We start from the raw sequence: 24,682 nt of genomic DNA, 5'->3' as shown, positions 1-24,682 counted from the left end.
GGGGGGGAGGAATGGCAAAGCTGAGGGGCGATGGTCTTGTTCAGACATCACAACCAAGGATGTTGGCACCATTCCTTGTGCGCTCGCACATTCCTTCTCTTTGTTTGGTTCTCAGTACCTAGTTTGCCATTTCATCAGAATATAAGGCAAACTATGGTTTGCCAGTGTGAGCCAGTGTGGTGTAGTGGTTAAGAGCGGTAGTCACGTAATCTGGGAAACCGGGTTCGCGTCGCCGCTCCTCCACTTGCAGCTGCTGGGTGACCTTGGGCCAGTCACACTTCTGTGAAGTCTCTCAGCCCCACTCACCTCACAGAGTGTTTGTTGTGGGGGAGGAAGGGAAAGGAGAATGTTAGCCGCTTTGAGACTCCTGAAGGGGAGTGAAAGGCGGGATATCAAATCCAAACTCTTCATCGTGAGGGACGCGGGTGGCGCTGTGGGTAAAACCTCAGTGGCTAGGACTTGCCGATCGTATGGTCGGCGGTTCGAATCCCCACAGCGGGGTGCGCTCCCGTTGCTCGGTCCCAGCGCCTGCCAACATAGCAGTTTGAAAGCACCCCCGGGTGCAAGTAGATAAATGGGGACCACTTACTAGCAGGAAGGTAAACGGTGTTTCCGTGTGCTGCTCTGGCTCGCCAGAGCGGCTTCGTCACGCTGGCCACGGGACCCGGAAGTGTCTGCGGACAGCACTGGCTCCCGGCCTCTAGAGTGAGATGAGCGCACAACCCTAGAGTCTGTCAAGACTGGCCCGTACGGGTAGGGGTACCTTTACCTTTACCTATGGTTATCGTAGTATGCCATAGTTTTAATACAAACCAGAATCCCAGTCTGATCTGTGGTTTCCAGTTCTTGTTTGGATGCAAACTGTGGTTTGTAGTTAACCATAGTTTATCTGATTTGTATGCCATGGAACATTATAGTTGTTATATGCTTGTTTGAAAGACCTTTAAATCATAGGGTCGCTTCCGGCTATACAATTCTAACTGTTCCAACCCCCTGCAATGCAGACCGCTTAGTGTTTAAAGGTCTCAAAGTGGCCTGCAATATAAAAACAATAACACAGCATGATAAAAACAGATAAAAACAAGTGTTCAGTAATCACAGGGTCCAGTGCTGTGGATCAGGAAAGACCTTGTTTGAGACATAGTTCTCACAAACTGGGAAGTGAGGAAGGGAATTGGAATGCACAAGAAAAGGAGGGTAAGTGTGAGCCTGAACTACTGCCCTGGTAGGCAATCTAGGTCATCTTTGTAGCAAGAAACGGGGCTATGTGGTTCACAGATAATTAGCATAGATGTGAATTTGCCCTTTACTTGGAACTGTTGTTCAAAAACTACACTGAAACTTGTATCATATTAGTGGAATTCCAATACACCGAAGCAGTTCTAGGAAATTGCTGGAAAAAAGAAACAGTTGTTATTAGTTTCCTTTTGCTAATTTAAGTTAATCTGTGCTAGGAATCAAAAGTGTTTGGGAGCCAGAGCCCATAGCTTAATTAATTTCTGTGTTTTATTGTTGCCTGTTGGGGGTTAGCATTCTCTGAAAAAGTTACTGATTTGTAATATTCCTGTGTGATCCAGCTGGGTTGGATTTTTCTTGCTGGAATAGTACAGTGAATGCACCCCAGGGCACGTTGCAGTTTTACTACTGTTCTTTTGGGATGAAGTGAGTTGAGGCAGTGGATGAACACAGTTTTCTTCTTGCCAAAACAGTGTAATGGCAAGGTAAGTCTTTAACGATATTTGTCATGCTTTTCTAGATCATTCCTTGGAGACCTGCTTATGAGTTTTCTTGATTCCAACAGAGTAAATGCATATTTAGCAGTGAGGGAAAGAGTGACATTAATACTGTTTAGCTTTTTAAAGGCCCTTGCCTTTTAAAAAATGGCTTTTTCATTGCTAAAGCTGGTGAGGAGTCTTCCTGGCAGATAAACAAATGTAAGTGCCCCAGGCCATCTTCTCAATCTGCCTTCATTCAGTACTGTAGATATCATTGACATCACCAGAATGTCACATACAGATATGATTCTTTCAGCAGTATGAGCCCTTTGGATATACTAACAGTTTGCTGCCTGTAATGGAAAATGATTCACAGTGAAGTTGGACAGCAGGTGCTGATGTACCAGTGCCATTCATAAAGAAGTGTGTTTTTTTGTGGAGATGTAAAGTTTCTATTGGTGACTGGCTTCTTTGACCTTGAGGACCACATTCTTTGTATTCATGATTAGCAAGAGGGCTGCAACTACTGTATATGTTAAATTATTGCTCATTACAATGACTGTATATAATTTCTCCTGAGGGTAAAGGCTGTATCAGCTTTGTAATGTATGTTCTGGGGGAGAGCATGGCTTGTAAAACATGCAGGGCAATAACATGAAGCCCTTTCTACACCATAAGGAAGCCGTGCACACTTACAGTGTGGTATAAAAACAACAAATGGGGGATGTGGCCTGAACATAGTGGTAAAATCAAAATGCTGTGAAGAATGAGGTAATGAGCAATGATTTATTCAGTGGGAGATAATTTCAAAAATGCAGAAGTAAAAATAGCACAGTGTATTCTAGCTTCTTTTTTAAGAACACCACCTACTCCATATACTAATCTTTATGAGAAATCCTGTAATTTTAGGTGGATTTGCTATGACGTACATATCAGAACTATTAATTCTGTCCCACATCTTCATCCTCTTTGAAGGGAAAGGGAGATATCAAAAAGGATGACGGCCTGCATGAGATCTCTCTTTTTGGTCATGTGTAGTCTGTCCTCTGACTCTGAAATGGCTTCGTTGTCTCTTCCTCAACTGTGCTGTAGCAAGTTGCAACAGAATATGTATCCAAGAAGGCGAAGTATAGTTCTCATTCTCTGCCATTTTTTCCTCTGCCTTTCAGGTTTTGTTACCAGCAGCCAGCCTATTACAGCTAATGGATGTTCGACAAAACTGTTGTGACTTTCTTCAATCTCAGCTCCATCCCACGAATTGCCTTGGTATTCGCGCCTTTGCAGATGTGCATACTTGCACTGAACTGTTGCAACAGGCCAACGCCTATGCAGGTGATCAAACACGCCTCCAAATTGTCTCTTGTTTTGAAATATTGATGCCTGGAGGACAATTTCCTGCTTGCTTCCTCATAAGCAAAGAATGAGGGAGGAGGCAGAGAAGCAGATGATTGAATCTACATAAAAGGGTAGAAATACTTAGAAATTTTGTCATTTTCAAAATCAGCTGCTGGTTCCAGTTTGTACTGAGATGCAACGACATTTTCTATGTTACTAAAGCCATAGTTTGATGTACCTGTTCATCCTGGACTTTATACTGCCTTTGGTAGCATCCATGATGGATGCAGGAGGACTGCACCAGCAATGTTATGTGTCGTCTACCCTCTATTATTTGGAAATGTTACTGATTTTCAAAATATGAATCGGATCTATGCCCAGTGGGCAAGACAGAAATACAGAGCCCAGGAACATCTTTTGGCTGTCTGTTAAATTTTTGATAGCCTTCAGATAAAGTGTTTCCAACACATAGGCTTAAAATTCCTTACAGTGAAGCAGGATCTTGCACTCTGAGACGTTAGACCTACTTTCAGTTAGCCGCCTTCACAGTGACATTTGCAGTTGTGCTTAGAAACACAGTGATTAGAAAATGGCAGGTGTTAAATAAGATAGCCACTTAATGCAGCACCAGAAATAGATGAAATGAGTAACTGCAAAAGAGGGAACAGGAGAAGACAGTCATTTAAAATTTTCATATGCTAATGTATATGTACAGATGCAAATTTAGAAATAATTACTGTAATTTAAATAGAAATACAGTGTATTTCTTCATAACGAGGAAGATGGTGACAAATGTTCCTGCTCTGCATCCAGGCACCAACAATTGATGGGCAACTTCAAGGTCTCGCCATTTTCTTTTATTTAAATCAGACTTGTACCAGACCATCCTTCAAATAAAGGACTGTCCTCTGACAACCTTTCAGATATAGGACAGGCCTCTAGGAAGTAGTACAAATATGGCTACCCTAGAATCAAATTACTTGCAAATCCAGATGAAACCTTTTCAGTCACTTGCTTGCAGCATAATAAGCAAAGGAGAAACTGGTGTCTGGGACAAATGGCTCACTCTTCGAGGTTTGATTTTTAGAATTGTTTAATCTTTAACCAGGCAAGTATTGCGTTCAGTTTAGATCTGGCTGTTAGGTAATTATAAGAGCTGCTTTTGTTGTTTTATTGGCCTTCATGAGCCCTTTTACTTCAGCATCCTATGTAATGTTAATGAAAAGTCGTTCAAAAAATGCTATCCAAGTGCTTTGGCTATACATTAACTGGGTCAAACAAAATATCTGCATGTTAAAAGTGAGTAAGAGGGAGCAGATGAGGTCACTTACTAGAAAAAAAAAATCGCCTTTGAAAAAGTGACTTAAAGTAAATGACATGGGCCTCATAAGTGTAAGTTTCTGCCTTTGCAAAATTATTATCGCACTCCTACATTTCTACCCTAAAGGGTGGCCTGTAGACCAGTGTATTGTGCATGGTTTGGCTGAGATTTGTTTTTGCAAGGGCCACCTGCTGGCAAATACAGGGATGACATTTCAATAGCTCAGTGTTTTTCAACCTTTTTTGGGCAAAGGCACACTTGTTTCATGAAAAAAATCACGAGGCACACCACCATTAGAAAATGTTAAAAAAATTAACTCTGTGCCTATATTGACTATATATAAAGTAATTCTCTTGAATAGGAATCAAATAAACACAAAGAAAGTATTTTATAATTACTTTATTATGAAATAGTAAGTAAACAGAAATATGAAAAATTATAAAATACTTTATTTTTAAATCTTTCGAATTTTTTAATTTTTCCCACGGCACACCAGGCAACATCTCGCGGCACACTAGTGTGCTGCGGAACAGTGGTTGAAAAACACTGCAATAGCTAATAGAGAACTCCACCTCTGTAGCAGGCAGCTTCCCAGGCTATTACAGGCAACTTTGATTGCTTCTGCCCATAGGAAAGCTGCTTTATACTGAACCAGGGCCACTGGTCCATATAACAGAATTGCAAACACTTATGACAGCAGTGTTTCAGACAGGAGTGACCTTTGGCATGCAATGTATGTGCGCTACCCCAAGGTATGGGCTTGTTGTTTTTGAATGCAGAGATTCATGTGCACAACAGCAGACTGCTTATCACTGTGGCTGTGGAGTTGTCTCTCTTTCCTTGCTTGTGGTAATTTTGTGCAGGCTATGTCATTCTTCTTCTTCTTATTTCACAACATAAAATTGCGATATAATTTACTGCTTCTACTAGTCACTTCTTTAGACTCATTGTAACCTTCATTTTCTCAACTTTTGGTTGTTTTGAACAGAGCAGCATTTTCCTGAGGTGATGCTTGGTGAAGAATTCCTTAGCCTTAGCCTAGACCAAGTTTGCAGTTTGATATCAAGTGACAAGCTAACCGTTTCATCAGAAGAAAAGGTTTGGCCCGCTGCACAGTCTGTGATGCAGAAATATAACAATATTGCAGTGTTTTCAGCAAAAGAATGACAAAATATATGGGCACTAGAAGCAGATAGTCCCCAATATTTCCAGAAATAGACACATTTTAAAAACATTTAAGGTGGCGCTTCATTGGGGGAACCGTGTGTATCTAGAGCAACAGTGGAGAACCTGTGGCCTCCAGATGTTGGACTATGTCTCCTGTTGACCACTGGCTGTGCTGGCTGGGGCTGATGGGAATCCAGCAGTATTTGGAGGGTTCCTGGTTTAGAAACTGCTGTCTTGGATCAAGACAGTCAAACAAGCATGCTGAACCACCTGTCACTTGGGTCTATAGGGAAAAGCATTTTAAGCATAGTTAAATAAGCTTTATGTGATTACTTAAACTTTCTGATACAGTGGTATCTCGGGCTACAAACACCTCAGGTTACAAACAGTTCGGGTTACAGATTCCGCTAACCCGGAAGTAGTACCTCGGGTTAAGGACTTTACCTCAGGATGAGAACAGAAATCGCACAGCGGCAGCAGGAGGCCCCATTAGCTAAAGTGGTACCTCAGGCTAAGAACGGTTTCAGGTTAAGAACGGACCTCCAGAACGAATTACCGTATTTTTTGCCCTACAGGACGCACTTTTCCCCCTCCAAAAATGAAGGGGAAATGTGTGTGCGTCCTATGGGGCAAATGCAGACTTTCGCTGAAGCCTGGAGAGCGAGAGGGGTTGGTGCGCACCGACCCCTCTCACTCTCCAGGCTTCAGGAAGCTCTGTGCAAGCCGCGGGAGCCCTCCCCCGGCTTTCGCAGAGCTGCCTCTTATCCCGAAACCCTGGCGCGCTCAGCAGTCGCGCCAGGGCTTCGGATAGCTCCACGCAAGCCGGGGGAGGGCTTGCGCGGAGCTGCCTCTTATCTCGAAACCCTGGCGCGCTCAGCAGTCGCGCTGGGGCTTCAGGTAGCTCTGTGCAAGCTGCGGGAGGGCTCCCACGGCTTGCGCAGAGCAGCCTGTTCTGGGGTCGGGAGAAGCTCGGGCTTCCCCCGCCCCAGCCCTGCGCCTGGGGGGGAAATAAAAATATTTTTCTTTATTCCCCCCCCCCCCCAAAACTAGGTGCGCCTTATGGGCCGGTGCGTCCTATGGGGCGCAAAATACGGTAAGTTCGTAACCAGAGGTACCACTGTATTGATCACTCTTATTTGGAGGTAAGCAATAAGGGCTGCTGTATACATTGGCCCCTTCCCACATGCTAAATGGCTTAGTCCTATCCCACATAAGAATGTTTAGTGGCTTAGTTTTACATCCCAGCCACAGACTGTGTTTTGTTTTATTTCCAATAAACCACAGTCATTTATATTGGTTACTGTGCAGGGAACAAGTCTTGTATAGACACACAAGATGTCTTACAGTTAACTGTGTTGTATTAGTATGCTACTATACAGACAGATAAAAGCTTCAGTGTCAGAAGTAAAATAAAAATAAAAGTCTCTTTCCTTCCAGTCTATTTTTAATGATTTCGGAAATAGTTTTAAATATTTATTTTATTATTTCACTTGCGCAGGACTGAATCACCTGCCTTTAGTATAACTCTGATGCAAGTGAAAAACAGCAAACTGAGCAATAGTTTAAAATAAAGTGAGTATGGTACTTCTTAAAAAAAAAATCTGTCCCTTTAATAGCTTGTTCCAAATTAAATTTGCCCCATGATATATTAGCTTTGATTTGTACATATTTGTGATTAAAAGCCTCTGCTTCTTGTGGTCCAAGAGCAAAGGTGGAATTCTGGAAAGGGTAAAATGCGTAAATTAAAGGAATGTGATATCTGGTAACCCAGCAAGGTTATGACTGTTGTACCCTAAGGAAAGATTTGATGCAGATGAAGTCACAGAGCACCTAAATGCAGCTAAGTATCTTGTGCAGTGGGGAAAGGAAGGACAGTTCTTCAGCAGCCACTAATTAAGTTGAAGGGGTGAGAAGACACACAGGTCAAAGTTCCCAATTCTAAAACAGAGTTAAATGAGCAATTAATTAACCTTCTGTAGATAGTACAGCAAGCTGAATAGAATGCAATTAGCGCCACTTTAAATTTAATGCCCATCCCTAATTTACATTGGCCAGGCGATACGGTTTTTAAGAAGTGCCAACGCATTTATGTGCACAAATGCCATCACCACTTAAGTCCAAAAGTCCCAGCTGGCCTATGCGTTCTATTACATAGTAAGTCATCAGAACATCCTTTCTCTTAAATGTTCCTTCTCATGCCCATGAGTATCATAAATGTTTTCAGTTGGAAGGTTCATGTCATGAAAGACTCCCATTGAAACACATATTTCAAGTTGTTGGGCATTGGACTGAGCTCAACAAAAAACAGCATTTAAGTTGTGCAGTACTTATATTCATGGCATTAGCTAGTCTTTGTGGTCGGGATTGTACAGTAGACATTTAATAGAAAGTTTGTTGGTCATACAATCACAATAAAATAAGCCAGTTTTGATTCTTTTTAAATCCATCTTTTTATCATATCTTCTTGCTTTTGAAAATACCTTTAGTTGGTTTTTCCAAACCTATTTCATTACTTGCTGAACCTCTGCTTGAGGTTGGATTTAACGGTTTATGTCCCTTTTTAAAGACAGGTGTTTTATTGCTCTTTCCAGGTGTTTGAAGCTGTCATTTCTTGGATAAATTATGAGAAAGAGTCTCGCTTGGAACACATGGCTAAGTTGATGGAACATGTCCGCCTCCCTCTCTTGCCCAGAGATTACCTTGTACAGGTTAGTGTTCTTTTAATATCTACAGCACTAAAAGTTTAATAATATACGCTTGGGCTGCTTGTTTGTGGCTTGCCATCAATCAAAAGAACCTTGGATAGCCTTCATAATTATGTGTGTGCCATCCTAGCAGATAAACATGTTCTGAATCTCCTTTTCACTTGAAGGTTCTGCTGGGCAGAGAATGAGAGCTAACCTTGTCCATAAAAACTGGTGCAGTGTAAAGCTGTCACTTTTGTGTCCTGATAGTATAGAAATTTGGGATATTTGTCTTTAGCAGATACGTTGTTGAGCTTGCTTCACTGATAGATCAAGTGGGGAAGCACTGGAGAAAAGTACTGCCAGTTTATGCGAAGATGGCCATTCTCTTTGTTTAGTATCTACATGCGCACTATAGTTATTTCCAAGCTTCCCCCCCCCCCCCCAGAACTGGTTTTTTTTCTTTTAAAAAAAGATTCCAAATTTTTAAAAAGAACCTGGGGATTGGAGCTGCTGACACAAGCATGCATATCTCCTTGTCGTTTCATTACTGTCGGTTTCTGAAGTTGTGTGAATGTTTTGATTCCTTAAAATACCATGTCTGGAACTGCTAGTGCAAATTAATCTTAGTCACAGTTCAATTATGCAGCTGAACATTCAAAACACAGCCTTTTGTATTGTTGACTTCTAAAGGAGAAGGAGCCCTATGCATTTGTGGAGCTCTGTCTTTTCTGGATTGTGACTTGAGCCCCAAACATGTGAGGTTTTGGATTGCTGCCACTGTGTGTGTGTGTGTGTGTGTGTGTGTGTGTGTTATATCTCAAAGCTTTTGTCTCCCAAGTTATAAGATCTCATAGTTCCTTGTCTTCTGGAGCTTGTATTAAGTAGTGTTGTAAATATTTTAAGATGGGATTGCTGTAGTTATGCACTAATCAAAACATTTATACTAAGCTTGCACAGTTTAACAGAACACAAGCATTACTGCACAGTTGAAGTAGATAATATTGTAGTGAGTGAAATAGGGGAATGGGATAATGATGTGGAAGAAGCAGTTTGGGGTTTTATTTCTACTGCTACACTGAAATCATGAATGAGCATTACAGCGGCCTGCTAGTGACACTTTTAAAGAAGTCTGATAATAGCCATTGTACTAATATCTTTGTTGGTGTCTTCAGACAGTTGAAGAAGAAGCTTTAATCAAGAACAATAACACATGTAAAGATTTCCTTATTGAGGCCATGAAATACCACTTGCTTCCTCTGGATCAACGGCAGTTGATAAAGAATCCTAGAACAAAACCAAGGACCCCAGTCAGTCTGCCAAAGGTAAGCTATGTTTTTCTTGCTGAAATACCCAAGATGATGGTCACATGCCCCCTTTACATGGATGGCCATATGCACAGTGGTTAGAATTGCATGATCATTCCCCCTTGAAGGAGGATTGGGTGTATGCACACATATCTGCACACAGTGTTCATTGCCCTTTTGCACACATGAATGTCCATTAAATTGTCAGCATGTTGGAAAGAGACTTCCCACTTTGACATGGGTAAATGGTTCAACTTTGCTGAAGTTCCTATAGGTGGTAATGGTGATACATGTTTTGTTTTTGTTTTTTGACTTGGGCATATGTGAATCAACCCATGGAAGAAGTTTATTAGCAAACCAACAGTCCTCTTACACCATTGCTAGAATAATTTCTTACCAAACAGAGAAATGTTGTGGTTTCATGCTTTGACAACTACTGCTACTCCTATTCTAATTTTTCTATTAAAGCTGATTCAGAACCCATTGCAATCAGCCACTGTTCTATAAACTTGGCTCTGCCACACTACTGCATGGAGAAATGCCAGTCAGAGTCAAAAAGGGAAAGTTTGCTCTGTTGTTGTGTGCTGTTATATCCCAGATGGTGTTGGGATGTTGGGTTAAAGTGGTTCTCAAAGCAAACAGCCAGTAAAGGAGCACTATGGTTTTAGTATGTGCATGTGTTTTGAAAACTTTGCCATTTTGAATGCAGCTAGATTTATGCACACATACACAGTGTGTGTGTGTGTGTGTGTGTGTGTACAGTGCTTTTTTGCCTGTGGGGACGCAGGGTTATGCATACGCCTAAACATTTTATGGATCTAAGTTTGGCTTCATTGAGGGGCAGTATTTCAATATGAGTAGGAAAATGAGTGTACCCCTAAACATTTTTTAAGAAAAAAAGCATGGTGTATGTATATATAATCTAAGCAAACACAGAGCCATTAAATGCTTGTTCAAGTAATTCCCCCTCCCCCCATTATCATGGGAATTATAATCTCCCTTTGTTAAAACTAGTCTCTCTTGATACTAAGCACCATCAGCGTTTCCATTGTTCTTAGAATTTTCATATCATTGCCAGGCTGTTATCAAATGCTTTTATTAAAATGTAGCTCTTCTGGGATCTGAACTAATTACCTTTTGCAAAGGAAGCTAGATAATCTGTGAAAGCTAGAGTACATAGGCTTTGCCCAAAGGCTTCAATCAGTATTTTATCCAACAATGTATTGACTGCACTTCCAAGTTCAATATCATTCAAATGCCAACTTCTCATGCATCTGAAGTAAACTTTGTTTTTTTTTTTTTCTTGGGTGAGTTCTCACATAGCTGATAGTGTCCTATTGCCATTTAAGGCCCCAAATAAGATCAAGGATTTCTGTTTGCTGTTGAAAATGCTCTCATGATAACTTTTCTCCCTTCCTACCAAGGTAATGATGGTGGTGGGTGGGCAAGCACCTAAAGCCATTCGGAGTGTAGAGTGTTATGATTTTGAGGAGGAGCGATGGGATCAAGTTGCTGAACTTCCTTCTCGGAGATGTAGAGCAGGTAAATATTTTCCCTATTAAAAAAAAATAGCCTCAGTCATAATCACAAAAATTATTTAGGACGGATTTTATATATTCAGTAAAACATTAGAGTTAGCCCTTCTCTGTTAACAGAGCCAGGCTCTCTTGGATAAGACAGATTTTCTAGATCCATTTCAGTTGGTTTTTAGGCCTGGTTTTGGCGTGGAACATATATCTGTCACCCTGTATGATGGCCTTTGTTGGGAGAGAGACAGGGGGAGTGCAACCCCATTGATTCTGCTTGGTCTCTCGGCAGCTTTTGCTATGTTAGTTGTGTCTGGCAGGCAGTTAGGCTTGTTTTGATAGAACAATCTCCTCAGCGCTCTGTTGAATTCCACCCAGTAATAACAGTCTCATGTACTTCAGCAGCCAGGAAGAACCATTTCACATATCAATACTTTTGTGTAAGCTGAACATACATAGCATGACTGCAACAAACGTGATTTCAGATATTGTGCTCTATTCCCCTTGTTTGAGCGTACATTAGTTGACAAACCCAACCTTTTTTATGTAATGTATGAAATAGTGAAATGCTTCACTATGGTAATGGTGCCATATGAGGCCATAACATTTGAAAGCTTGCTTTTCCCATGGATCAGACCTATTAAATAGAGAGATTCCATGCCAGTGCCAGGCTTACCATCTCATAGATGTGATTCATGAAACAAGCAGCATTCAAACTTTACAGGTTCCATATGTAGTTGTCACCATACTGGAATATTGCTTGGTGACCTTTCTGAAGTTCTGGTAGGAAAAAGAGAAAGAAAATAATTGTCCTATAGGCATGACCTGCCTTCCATTTTTCTGTCTCCCAATTTGTTTTTAACAGGGGTGGTATTCATGGCAGGCAAGGTCTATGCTGTGGGAGGTTTTAATGGCTCTTTACGAGTCCGAACAGTAGATGTATATGATGGAGTGAAAGACTTGTGGACGTCAATAGCCAGCATGCAAGAAAGACGAAGCACTTTAGGAGCAGCTGTGCTAAATGAACTCCTCTATGCTGTTGGTGGATTTGATGGAAGCACAGGTAGGTTGCTAAACAAACAAAACTGGGTGAATGCTGTTCATATCTTCGCTCTTAAACACTTTACAAGAACTGTAGAACTTCCTTGGAATTCAGTGCTCCTGATGCTACATTTCAAATCTTCTTCTTTATAAAACAACAAAGCAAAAACCTTTGTTACAACCTGTTTTATTATGTCTGGCGTAGTTTTCTGCAGTGGATGGAAGAAATTTGTGGGTGGGTTGCACTTCCCAGTCATTTTTTCAGTGCATGGTTGTTGAGTAATCACAAGTGATGAGAACTGGGGTGGTATTTTGAGATACAGATTCTCAGTGCAAAATTATTAGTATTGGGTTTAGTGTCCAGTTCCTGATCCTGAAGTAGTCTCAACCTGCATCCTTTCCCCTTTTTGTCTTGGAAAGATTAAGACAAGAGTATTGCCTGGAAAAATTAAGTCAGGATGGTAACTGTGACAAAGGAGGGATTATACTCTGCTAAATTAAGGATGTAGAAAACTTGCCTTAATATTATTTTCAAAAATAGGTCTTGCATCTGTGGAAGCATATAACCATAAGACCAATGAGTGGTTTTTTGTGGCACCTATGAACACAAGAAGAAGCAGCGTTGGAGTTGGGGTCGTGGAAGGTAAAGACAGCAAACTGCTGTATTGGCCGCAGCAGCACAGTTAAGTGTGATAGCCTAGCAGCAAGAACTTTTTTAAAGACAAAAAAATTAAGGCAGTTAAACATTGTCGGACTACACTGCGTGTTCCAAAAATCACTCTCCCATCTTGGATGGGAACAGGCTGAGTACAGTAGTGATTGAGACACGCTTAGTTGTTAAGTTGCGGGGTCCCCCCCCCCCTTCTCTGCTGCATTGGGAAGTTTATCTGGCAGGTATCAAGGCACTGGGAGGAGGGACAAAACCTAGTCTGTCTAGTCTGCACTGATGCCGAGTATGCCTCACCTACAAAATCACTGAATTCTGTAAGTTTCAGCAATGTCAGTCTCACAGTTCTGCCTAGGTCCTAAACCAGGAGTCAGGAATATTTTTCAGCCCAATGCCAAGCACCACATTCTTATGGACTATCTTATGGGGGGGCGCGCGACTGTATGCTACTAGTAGGTTGGGCAGTAGATGTGACCCTTACCTTTCCAGATTTTTCTTATTACACCCCCATATCTCTCAATCCAGGCAAGCAAGAGGCATTGTCACAGTTTAAGGAAAAATTCCACCTTGACAAATGCATTTTAAGTGGGTGCAGAGTAGGGCTAGCAGCAGATGTGACCTAGGAAGAGTCCTGAGGGCCATTTAGGGTCCTTGAGTCCCTGGACCCCAGATTCCCCCCTCCTGCCTTACACTGGTTTTCCATGTGCCACTCGATATGATCCGCCAATCAGAGTGGCTGTGGAAACCCAGATGGGTGGGATATAAATAATAAAATTGTTATTATTCACAATACAAAATTTAATGAACTGAGTGAGAGTTACTTCGTTACACTCAGTGTGAAGAGAACTGGAAGGACTATCAATGGCTTTTTCCATGGCTCTGTGTCTCCATCTTGTGGGAAGTAGATGTTTCACATCTTCTGAAGCGGGGAGATGTGCAAGGTGTGTCAGGAATTTGGGAATTTTTCATACTCTGTAAGTTCTGACAATGATTTTAAACTTCCTTTTTTCTGTGCCCTCAGAGAAGTCATCCCAACTATCCTTACCTAAGTATTTCCCCTGCTAAATGGTTCTCTATATTTCACTGTGGAAGCTTGGTATGACGCTTTCCCTATTTCCAGAGGTTTTTTGTTGGATTTCTAAATACAGATGGCCGAAAAGGTCTTCTCCCCAAATGAAACTTTGGTAGAAACAGCAGGGTTTTAAAGAGATTTACACTGGATCAGGGAGAAGTACATTTTCACCCGTTTTGTAACATGGCAAATAATGGAACAACCTTCTGCAGCGAACTATCCTTGAGAACATCTCACTTGTTGATCTGAGCATTTGCTATACATGATGGTCAACTGAAACATGTTATACGTACAGGTATTTATCAAGCTAGTAGGTGGCTATCACAAAAGGATTGTGTAATTGGCATGGTACAAATGATCAATGATGAAATGTTCTGAAGTGCTAATATTGCCAACTGCTGTTGATGTTCAGTGCTGCATATTCATTTTTTCTAGGTAAACTCTATGCTGTTGGTGGTTACGATGGAGCATCACGTCAGTGCCTTAGTACTGTAGAACAGTATAATCCAGCTACAAATGAGTGGGCATATGTGTCGGATATGAGTACTCGCCGCAGTGGTGCAGGTACCTTACTGTGCTGTTTTTCCTCCTTGTGTAGTTGTCACAGCTAAATCCCTGAGCAGTACCTAAGTTTGTTACAAGAGCTCTTGAAAATAGTACTATGTATGTTGCCCCTTTCCTGGCAATGTGTGATAAGACTAAGGATATGGTATTGTCATACTGTTCTCAAATGCTAGGCCTGTAATCGTAGTATAAAGGCAGGCCTGTGCAGGATTGGGGGCAGGCCAGGCACACTTGCTCCAGACCTCGGAGGGCTAAGCTGGCTGTGGGGGCCCACCAGGGACCGGCTACTTTTCTGTTTGTGTTTATAACTTTATTCTAACAAGACATCTGCCTCGGGTCTTAGGCATTCTCTGCAAGGGCCTTTATAAGGGTATGAATTGTCTTTCTGCGAGGGATCCCAGTGTTGGGACACGTGAGGAAAACTCCTACATTGAATATTTAGCTCACTTTTATGATGGGGTTGTTGAATGAAACAGCCGCTTAGGAGTAACTTATGCTCTGAGTTGCTGTCCTCTTGTTTTGCAGGTGTTGGTGTACTTAGTGGACAGCTGTATGCTACTGGGGGACATGATGGCCCTTTGGTGAGGAAAAGTGTGGAAGTATATGATCCTGGAACAAATACATGGAAACAAGTGGCAGATATGAATATGTGTAGAAGAAATGCAGGTATTTATTTTGTAATTTCCTGCAAGCAACCACAGCACACTTATACCCTTCAGGTATAAGCAACCTTTCAAAGAAGCTTACAGTAATACGGAAGCAAAAACCTCAGTTTTATAAGCTGTATCTTGCTGTTCTAGGTATTTAAAATTACATCTCCATACTTTATAAAACAGGAAGTCTTGAAGGTGCATGTGTTTTATGCATCTGTGTCTGTAGTGAGTAACAAGGAATATGGAACTTAGCAGAGGGAGTTTATGAATTCCAGAACCTCTGTTCTCTTTACAAGAACATTTTTCTTGCTCTCGTGACTTCACAGAGAACATTCAAGTGTGGAACAGATTTTGTCATCAGAAAACATAGAAATAAAAGGGTATTTCATTTATTTCATACAACCTCCAGTGGTCAGAAGGCTGAGCCTTTTATACCCTGCACAGCTCCTAATCCCCTATCCTCGCTGTTCCTGCTGCCCAGTCCTTGGGCAGGGTTGCAAATGGAGCTAATTTGGTTCATTTTTCATTTGTTACAAAACAAAGTCCAACAGGAAAAGGTCTTTGTTATCTATATGCCAGTCGCTAGCTGCTTTGTAACTGGCATTGCTTAGGAGTTCTGTGAAACAAGAAAAATCAGTGTAGTTCTTAAATCAGTGGTTAAAATGAGTGCTGTTTTAAAAAGGTTCATTCTGCCATCTTGTTTCAAAATGGTGTACAATTGTATCCAAACATAGATGGAAACCTCCTTGATCTCAGAAACAGCCATGCAAAATTTGGTTACGATATCTAAAGAGATGTCCAAATACATAATAAATTCAGGGATGCTTTTTTCCAGATGTCCTCTTGGTGCTATCTCCAAATATCCCTCATGTTATTTTCCCCAAATCCCTTTTGATACTGGAGTGTTCTGGGGAAGGGAAATGGCAACTGCCTGTACGCAGGTGACAGGAAAAAACAAAGTAACCCCCTATCCCCACTAAACCCCCTCATTGATGTGAGTTATGAAGTGAAAGTGATAACATTGAACAAATTATGTGCTTATTAACAAAAATGAATGACTTCTAATTTTTTGCACATTTCTAAATATTATAAAAATACCTCTCACCTTGCCACAAGAACAGCTTATGAAAATTAATGATATATTATTTCTAAGTACAATTAGAGCGCAAAATTTCAGTGTCAATGGTTCATACTTTGTTTGGGGCTTCCTGAAGGATCTGGAGTGAATCCAGCCTGAATGCTAGAGTTCCTTCCCCCGCCATGCCACAGCCATGTAAACTTAAAATAACACATTTTTTCCTCCATAGGTGTGTGTTCAGTGAACGGTCTTCTCTATGTGGTCGGGGGAGATGATGGCTCTTGCAATTTGGCATCTGTAGAATACTATAATCCTGTCACTGATAAATGGACATTATTACCAACAAACATGAGCACTGGAAGAAGTTATGCAGGTAAGCAGTACATTGAACCAGGTGGAAGCAGAAGGATGGGCTGGATGAATCCGCATTTCTCAAATCTCTGTTGTGATTTCTTGGCAGGGTTAGCAACACTTTTTCCTGGTAGAGAAATTTCACTCCTAAAAGGAACCTGGGCCTTTAACGTGCTACTGCTTGGCATGCAGAAATCCAGCAGATGGTATTTCCCCATCACTGATGTTCATCTGGCAAAGATGCATCTGTTTAAATTCTACCTGCTGTGTGGCCATTGCAGGCAAGAGAGTCTCTGGTCAGAAAAGAGTCAGTACCCCAAGTGTATCTTGAGCTTTCTATAAGTCCCAGTGCAAGTAAAAGGTTACTCCAAAAATCATCTGCATGGTGGCCCAGCTACAGCCATATCTGGACAGGAACATCCTAACTGCTGTTGTGTATGCTCTGGTAACCTCTAGGTTATATTATTGCAGCATGTTATACATAGGACTGGCTCTGAAGATGGTTTGGAAACTTTAACTAGCACAGGATTTGGCGACCAGGTTGCTCACAGGGGCAAGACAGTTTCAGCATATTACACCAATTCTGGCCTGACTCCACTGGCTGCCAATTGGTTTCCAGGCCTAGTTTTACTGAATTTGACCTTTAAAGCCTTAAGTGGCACAGTACCAAAATACCTCAAGGACTGCCTCTCTCCATATGAACCTCCCAGACTCTAAGATCATCCTCTGAGGCCCTTCTTTGTGTGCCTCCTTCACAAGAGGTCTGGAGAGTGGCAACAAGAGAACGGGCCTTTTCATCAGTGGCTCCCCATTTGTGGAATGTTCTCCCCAGGGAGGCTCGCCTGGTGCCTTCATTATATACCTATAGGTGGCAGGTAAAAAGGCTCAGTTTCTCTTCAGCCGAGCCTTTGGCTGATTGACATACAATGCCCTTTTAAATGTGCTGTAGGAGGGGGGTTATTGGTTTCTTTTTCTTATTTTTACTATGTATTTTGTGGTTTTGTGTAATTTTATGTTGTCAACCACCCTGAGATCTGCGGATCAAGGGCGGTATATAAATTTAATGCATGTGTACTTTCTTCCCTTGTAGGTGTAGCTGTGATCCATAAACCATTGTGACACATGTTCAAGTGACTGCAAAGACAAGAAATAATGACCATCTTGCTTGGTGGGTTTTGGAAGATACTGAAATCTGACTCTTAACTGCCACACTAATATTGCACTCCTAGCATGACAAGTATGTGCTAAGACCATCAACCTCTGCTCAGCAACGGGCAGTGCAGCAACGTGAAAAGTCTTGCTGTGAACATGTTCCAGAAATGAGGTGTTGCTTGTTTTTCTTGGTGCAATCTGCTGTTTTATGTACAGCCAAGACTTGAGTTTGAACTGAATTTCTCAAGAGCAAGGAAATGTACCTCTATGGCATGTAACCAGGAGAAAGGGTATTTTGGAATACTTCACTACTGAAGTAGCATATACACTATAATATATTCTATTTACTTACCAAACCTTTTAGACAAATCTACTACTGAGACTGGAATTTTTGAAACAACCCTCGAAAGGTAACCAGACCTGAATAAATAAGACTGGGAGCTCTAGCTCATATGGTATATTGCCCCCATCATATGTACATACACTAGTTGACTACTGTAAATGTGTTATTTAGGACACTGGATGTGTACATTGTATGAATTTTATCCTAGATGTAGAACTGCAATTTTCAAACCTATTTTGTATATGTGGTCGGATGAGCCAAGCAGCGTCTTTCTCTAGGGTAAAAGCATACGTGAACTACCCAAAGACTAGTAACCGCACTAAAATGTAAGGTTCTAGAGGCGGGCTGGTGTGGTGGGGAAGGTATTGCTATTTCAAAATTAATTCTGACCACAGTTGACATTGAAAGGGGTGAGGAGTCATAACATGGTGTCGCCTTGACTATTGCCAACAACCCTGCTTTTTAAAGGGCATCTGGGTACCATGGAAGAGTATTTTAAATTCATCAACTATGGATGTCATCAGATTTCCAGGGTGGTGGTGGGATTCAGTAGTGTATTCCAGGGTTACAGCCAGGTTTGGAGAGCTGCATCCAGCACAGTGACTTGTAGGATGATATTGTACATGGATGATATTGTCATGAGCAAAGGCTGAGAGTACCAGGGAAGCCCATCTGAGCAAATGGGACTTCTGAATAACAAACTGGGTGGTCAGCCTTCTATCCAGAATAATAATCTAGTAAATGCTAGCCAAGTTTAGATTAGAACTTCACCCATCCCTATATACCTCTTGCATTTGGCCAAATACCACAAGTTGCCCAAGATTTAAAAACCTTTAAGTGTCTTATGCTTCCATCATGTAGTTGGTTAAGGCTGCAGTGCTGTGCATAATCACCTTGGAGTAAGCTCTGTTGAACTCAGTGGAGCTTACTTTTGAGTAGACATGTATAGGATTGCACGGTAATTCTTCCAGCCATTTTTCCTAACTGCTGACCTTTCAAATATTCACTATATTTTCCTTATAGCTGTGTACTGAAGTTACTCAAACTTTTAAGCATTTAGTCCAAAAGGGAGAGAGAAATGATTTGGGAGAAATAAGGAAAGCTGGGTCTAGCTAATTGGCTCAACTCAAATCTAAAAACCTCCAAGCTTCTGTTATGTTCACTGTCATCATCCAACTGAGAATTATTTTGTTCCTAGAAAGTTTGTGTTCTTGTAAGTTCCAGCTCTTCTGGGATGTGTAATGCTAAGGAAAGCAGCCACAAAAGATTAACAAGGAAGTATATCCTTCCTTTCTCTTCCAACCCCTTACTACGTGCATTTTAAAGGTGGTGTGTGTGTGTGTGTGTGTGTGTGTTTCCCGAAGAGCACTTAACTTATTTCTTATGTAGATAGACAGCTTTTTTATCACTTGCCAAATATCAAGAGTGAAGTAGAATATATAACTGAACTTGCTTTGAACAAGTGTTAATAAGGTAAGATTCTATTATTTTTGACAAGGGCTTTCATCCCTTAATTGGATATAAAAACAAAACAATTTCCTTAAAAGAGTCTCAGTGCTACATCTCATGATACCTTTTGTACTCTGGCACAGATACTATAGTACAAAATACACCTGAAGAATGCACATACAGGGTGCATAATCACTCTTCAAAACACAAGTGAGCCAGGTTGTTGCTTGCTCAACACTTGAGTATTTTAAAGAGGAACATGGCAGTTTCTACTTTGTATTTCCGAGAATGCAGCCAGCAGCCAATGCATTGCTTCCAGGGTTGGGGTAGGAAATCTCTTTTCACGACCTGTTTATGCATTATTCTTTCTGTGTGGAGGATATTAGTCTGCTACATATAGCCCCTGGTCTCTCTCTGTATGAGTTCTGGGCTGCAGCTCTAATGCTCTGCATTGTTTATACTTCTCTAGTGTGGAGAATTTCTATTTTGTTGCTTTGAATGTCTTGAGAGCACTGTGGAGATTCTCCACAGGATAGCAGCAGTCTTTAGGGCCCCACAGCCCTATATCAACTTACCTGGGGTTAATCTCCATTGAATTCAGTGGAACTTACTTCTGAATAGACATGTAAAGGATTGCATTGTTCAATCACAATAGCAGATGTAGATCACTCAATAGGCAGAAGATTATTCCTGCAACCTCCACATGAAGAAATGCAATGTGTAAACCACTTAAGGCCATTTAAATACTATGAAATCTTGCCCTCTCATATTGGTTGAAGGATCATTTAAACACTAAGAGTACACCCTTACCTCATTTGATGACTCAGTTGTCAGACACAGATGCACATGTACTGAACATGAATTGATTTTTCTGTTCCATTCACCACCAAAACTGTATGCCAGTCATATATATCCCTTGACAGGCAGTGAATTTTTTAGGTTAACCTGATCTATGATTCATTCCGAAATGGCACCTATGTCCATATAACACCTGGAAAAATTACAAAAAAAAACACCATGGTGTACTGAGTATCCATAAATAGTCAGGACCATAAATGGCCTTGCTCTCAGTCACTTACCCACTAGCAAATGGTATATGTCACTTCTGTGTGTAAACTTGCAGTTAGTGCAAGTCAAGTGACCTCATTTTCCAGCTATGCAATATTATTGCTACATAATAAACCAGCTGCAATAGTCCCTTTAAAGCGCATTTGAAATATCTCGCATTGTGTGTGCATTTTTAATATTTGTACTGTGCCGATAATCTGAGCCAGATCCTTTCAAAGGCTGCCTTTTTATAGGGCTTGAAAATAATAGCTTTAGAGCTTGCAAATTTTAATGCAGCTATTTTTGTAAGATAATTCTGAAGAGTTCTTGGATCTCCTTTGATTTTGGTGGCATTATGATTAGTGTCTAATCCTTACACCATGGGCCCAGTTCTCATCAGCCATTTGTGTATGGTGTCTTGTATATTTTTGCTTGAAAAAGGGAAAATCCTTTGGCTTCTCTTGATTTTATGAAAAGGACACTTCTGGACTTCATGTTAATTAACAGTGTATTGTTTCTTCCATGATTAGTAACATCATAAATTGCTGGATTTATAAGAAAACAGTTGAATTCATTTTTTTGAACTTTGAGTTGTGATTCACTTTCTGTACTGTTGGGCTGGACAAACAGTGCACAAAGTATTTGTGTACTAATACTGCTGTATTTCTCTCTCTGTGTGTATGTCTTGCTCATACTTGAACATAATGTTCTGAAGCTAAATGTTAAAAGTCAGAATAATGGTAATAGGTTTGGTTGTCCTCTAACTCCTTTTACAGGTTTTCCTTGGACACTGTTCGGAGATACCCAAAATCCATAAATCTGTTTCTACAAATACTCTTTGATTAAAATGTTGGGCAATCTTTTATCCAGAAGCTGGCTTATCAGGTTGTGATGGGATGATAAGATGAACTTCCATAAGAGTTGTGTGTAGGCCCAAAACCTGGACGCATCCATGCTCTGCATGTGACGACAAATGCTTTGCAGACATCCTTTCCCAGAAACTCCCATCACAGAACTCCCACATGCACTTAAATTCTTAAAAAGTAATTTGGCATGACATCAAAGGGAAACTGCTAGTATGCCTGTGGTACCTCCCCCCCCCATCTTCCTCATTTAAATTGCTTTTGTAGCATATCTTCAACCTGTTTTTCAGTCTCAAAAATTAAAGGAGTTTTCCAGACAGTCAGCTTTTGGATATAGCCAAAAGCATTATCTTCAGGGGTATTCAGCACTGCACTGTTTCTACAAAAATCTGAAATGAAGCTATTTTTATTGCCCCAGTCTTTTAGCACTGTTTGAATTTTGTGTGCAAGTTTGCCCGAGTAATTCATTTCAACTGGATCCTATTTTATATTTAACTGTGACTGTGGCTAGCATTGCACAACTAAGCCACAAAAACTGAAGTTTTACTTTTTGCACTATTTGTACACCAATGACTTAAAATACTCTGTTTTAGGAAGCTTATCAACCGAGCAGCTATATTTGTCCAAAAGCTTATTAGCTCATTCTCCCTATTAACTCATAGGACAAATAGATAGAATAATACAGTGTAATTAAAGTTGATTCACATTTGAAGCATCTGGAATGATATGAAATTTTGAATTTTCTTAAATGGCACTATTTAAATATAGCCATTCTGTTACATTGCCATGCCATTCATAGGTTTTATTTAATAGTAAAAGGGAATAGCCTGTCAACCCTGTAAGAATGGTAGCTTTGCCAAAATGTTCCATTGCTGAAAAATATAGTGGCGACATTTTATATGCAGCGTGAAACCATGGTTTGGTGTCATGTGTATGAGCAAGCTTAGCTTCAAGATATGTACATGTATTTCTCTCCTTGTTTGGCATAGTTTCTAAACTGACTTCCATAAACTGACTTCCCAGTCTCAAGACACAGCTTGATCCCGGTTTATGGGCAAACTGTAGCCCTGCTCAGGTGTTATGCCTGAACAGGAAACGTCCACTTATGTAGGAGACACAAGGTCACATGCTGTCCTGGCCCTTCTTGCTCAGTCTTCAGTCTTCCTGTGTTTATCAGGAGAGGTCCGAAAGGGGCTTTTACCAGCATTTCCTTGAATACAAATAGAAGCCCCCTCGTGGTTCCTGATTGCACAGAGGTTTCTACTTCTGCTCAAGTCAGCAGTGGTAAAAGGGTTCAGATAAACAGGAAGATCAGTAACAGAGAGGGTGGAGAAGATGCACACGGGGACACTGGGGAGTGTGGGGCATGCACAGCCCTGTGTCTCCTACATGGATGATGATTTCCTGTTCAGGGTTGAGCAAGACTTATGTTTGAAGCATATCCTAGTTTGCCATGTTTGGCTACTATGACAACTGGAAGCCGGTAAGGGCGAAATCCCATTGGGTGAAGCTTTTCTGACAGCTGCTAGTCAGCTGCTAGTAAGACTGGCTGGAGATCCTGTCCAAGGCACCTGGTTCTGACAGGGACTGTGCAGGCTTGGTGTTCCGGCACTCCCTCTACATACTGGGGCTGACCATGCAAGGGGAGGAGGGACCCTGCAAGCCCCAGGGATGGTTTTGCTCATGCACGCAATACCAAACTATGGTGGAATGAGCTCATTGTTTGATTAATATATTGTGGGCATAAGAATACAGTAAACCTTTTTTCATGAGATCCTAAATTATTTTATTTTCTTGTACAGTAGTGATAATGCTAAGAAGTTTAATTTGTAAATATATTGTATAAAATATGTTTTAAGGCTAACAGAAGATTGTAACAGCATTCACCTTGAATGCACAGATTTTTTTTTTAAAAATAATAAAATAGACTGAGAAAATGTAGCTGTGATCCATATACAAATTAATTCAACATGCTAATATTTCTTAGGTTTACAGCCCACTCCTGTGCACGCTTACTCAAAAGCAAGTCCCACATTGTTCATTGGAACTTATTTGAAAGTAAGTGTATGTAGGATTGCAGCCTTCGTTAAGATCATTCTTCACATCTATTGGTTAGTTCCTTATAATTGCTGGTTACTGCCATGGGACCAACCGGTTTGTGATGCAATTCTGTTTCTTTTCAGAAGCAAAACCTAGAATTTAAACTCCACAAAAATGTTAACAACAAAAGGTCAAATCTGTTCTCAAGGACATTGAATTTGGGTGGAATAAAGTTGAGCAAATGAAATTGATCTTGTGTTTATTCTGATTCTGCCAATGTTTTGGAGTTACAGTGAATGGAAATGTAGGACCAAAATAATACAACCATAGAATTATTAATGATTCACTGTCAATAATCCTAATTATTTTCTGCATGTGTACACCAAGAGGTCAAAACCTGCATGTATCTAAGCAGGCAATGGATAGTCACTTGAAAAAAATCCTGAGATTTTTGATGCACTGCTTATCACATGGCATGGGCAAATTTATTTTACTTGGAAAGAAAAATCTGTTGAAGGTTTTTGTTGTAGTTGACAAGCACAGGCCTGCTGTGCCCCTCTTTGTTAAATTTGTGTCTCGCTTTCCCATCAAATGGTGCTCAGATGGTGACCTGGATGTATGTGGTCACTAATATGAAGTATCACACAAGCTGTATAAAAGTGGTAGTTTGTCATGTAAATTGGTTACCAAGATGCATTTTTTCTCAGTACTGTCCAATTTTAGTTAGCTAAAATGCTGGTATGCATGAACATGTTGCACAACCCAGGTCTTTCTCCATCCTTAGGCAAAACACAGCTTCCTTTGTAGGTGGAAGACAGACTTGAGCAGATTTATGTAATTCCAGAGATGAGGAATTGGCCATTGTGTGTTTCTTTTTCCTAAAAGGATTTGTTGCAACCTGAAATCTGAAAAGCCAACTTTCGTTGGCCCTGGACAGTATGATCAATGGTCAGGGATGATGGCATAGCATCTAATAACATCTGGAGGGCCAAAGGTCCCCCACCTCTGTAAGACAAATATCCAGGGTGGTGGATGGTATAAATCGCCCAATACTTTGATCCTTTGTGAGTTTATTTGGAAGCAATTCCTTCTGTGTTTAATGGGCTGACTTCCCAGTAAACCTGTTTTAGTTAGGGCTGCAGGCCAACTAAGCTGCAAGTGACTTTACTTAAGTTTCCCTAATGTGAAAATGCCACCACCTACAGTGCAATCCTGGGCATCTTTACTTGGATGTATCCCCACCCCATTCCCAATTCAGGAGAAGGCCCATTTTTGGAATGCTAAAGCATGGTGTAGTGTTGCATCCT

At 40.9% G+C, this 24,682-nt stretch overlaps 1 protein-coding gene across 10 annotated transcripts in view; it reads left to right on the top strand.

Annotated features, from left to right (window-relative positions):
• Positions 1-23,622, top strand: part of KLHL3 (kelch like family member 3) — a 98,358-nt gene extending 74,736 nt beyond the window's left edge. For 7 of the 10 annotated variants that reach the window (XM_083488106.1, XM_083488109.1, XM_083488110.1 and 4 more), the window contains 11 exons: positions 2,885-3,047; positions 5,360-5,469; positions 8,130-8,246; positions 9,398-9,547; positions 10,954-11,071; positions 11,921-12,118; positions 12,638-12,778; positions 14,271-14,399; positions 14,925-15,065; positions 16,360-16,503; positions 17,572-23,622. In XM_083488106.1, the coding sequence (XP_083344232.1) occupies positions 2,885-3,047; positions 5,360-5,469; positions 8,130-8,246; positions 9,398-9,547; positions 10,954-11,071; positions 11,921-12,118; positions 12,638-12,778; positions 14,271-14,399; positions 14,925-15,065; positions 16,360-16,503; positions 17,572-17,600 (1,440 nt within the window). In that variant the 3' untranslated portion in view covers positions 17,601-23,622. The remainder of the gene's footprint in view (positions 1-2,884; positions 3,048-5,359; positions 5,470-8,129; positions 8,247-9,397; positions 9,548-10,953; positions 11,072-11,920; positions 12,119-12,637; positions 12,779-14,270; positions 14,400-14,924; positions 15,066-16,359; positions 16,504-17,571) is intronic. The other 3 variants (XM_083488108.1, XM_083488107.1, XM_083488115.1) reach the window with 1 other exon arrangement.
• Positions 23,623-24,682: the final 1,060 nt, after the last annotated feature.

This window comes from Podarcis liolepis (assembly GCF_965112155.1).
Source record: "Podarcis liolepis genome assembly, chromosome: 2".
NCBI lineage: Eukaryota > Metazoa > Chordata > Lepidosauria > Squamata > Lacertidae > Podarcis > Podarcis liolepis.
Note: the sequence above shows the minus strand (reverse complement) of the source record. Positions and strands in the feature narration are given on the sequence as shown.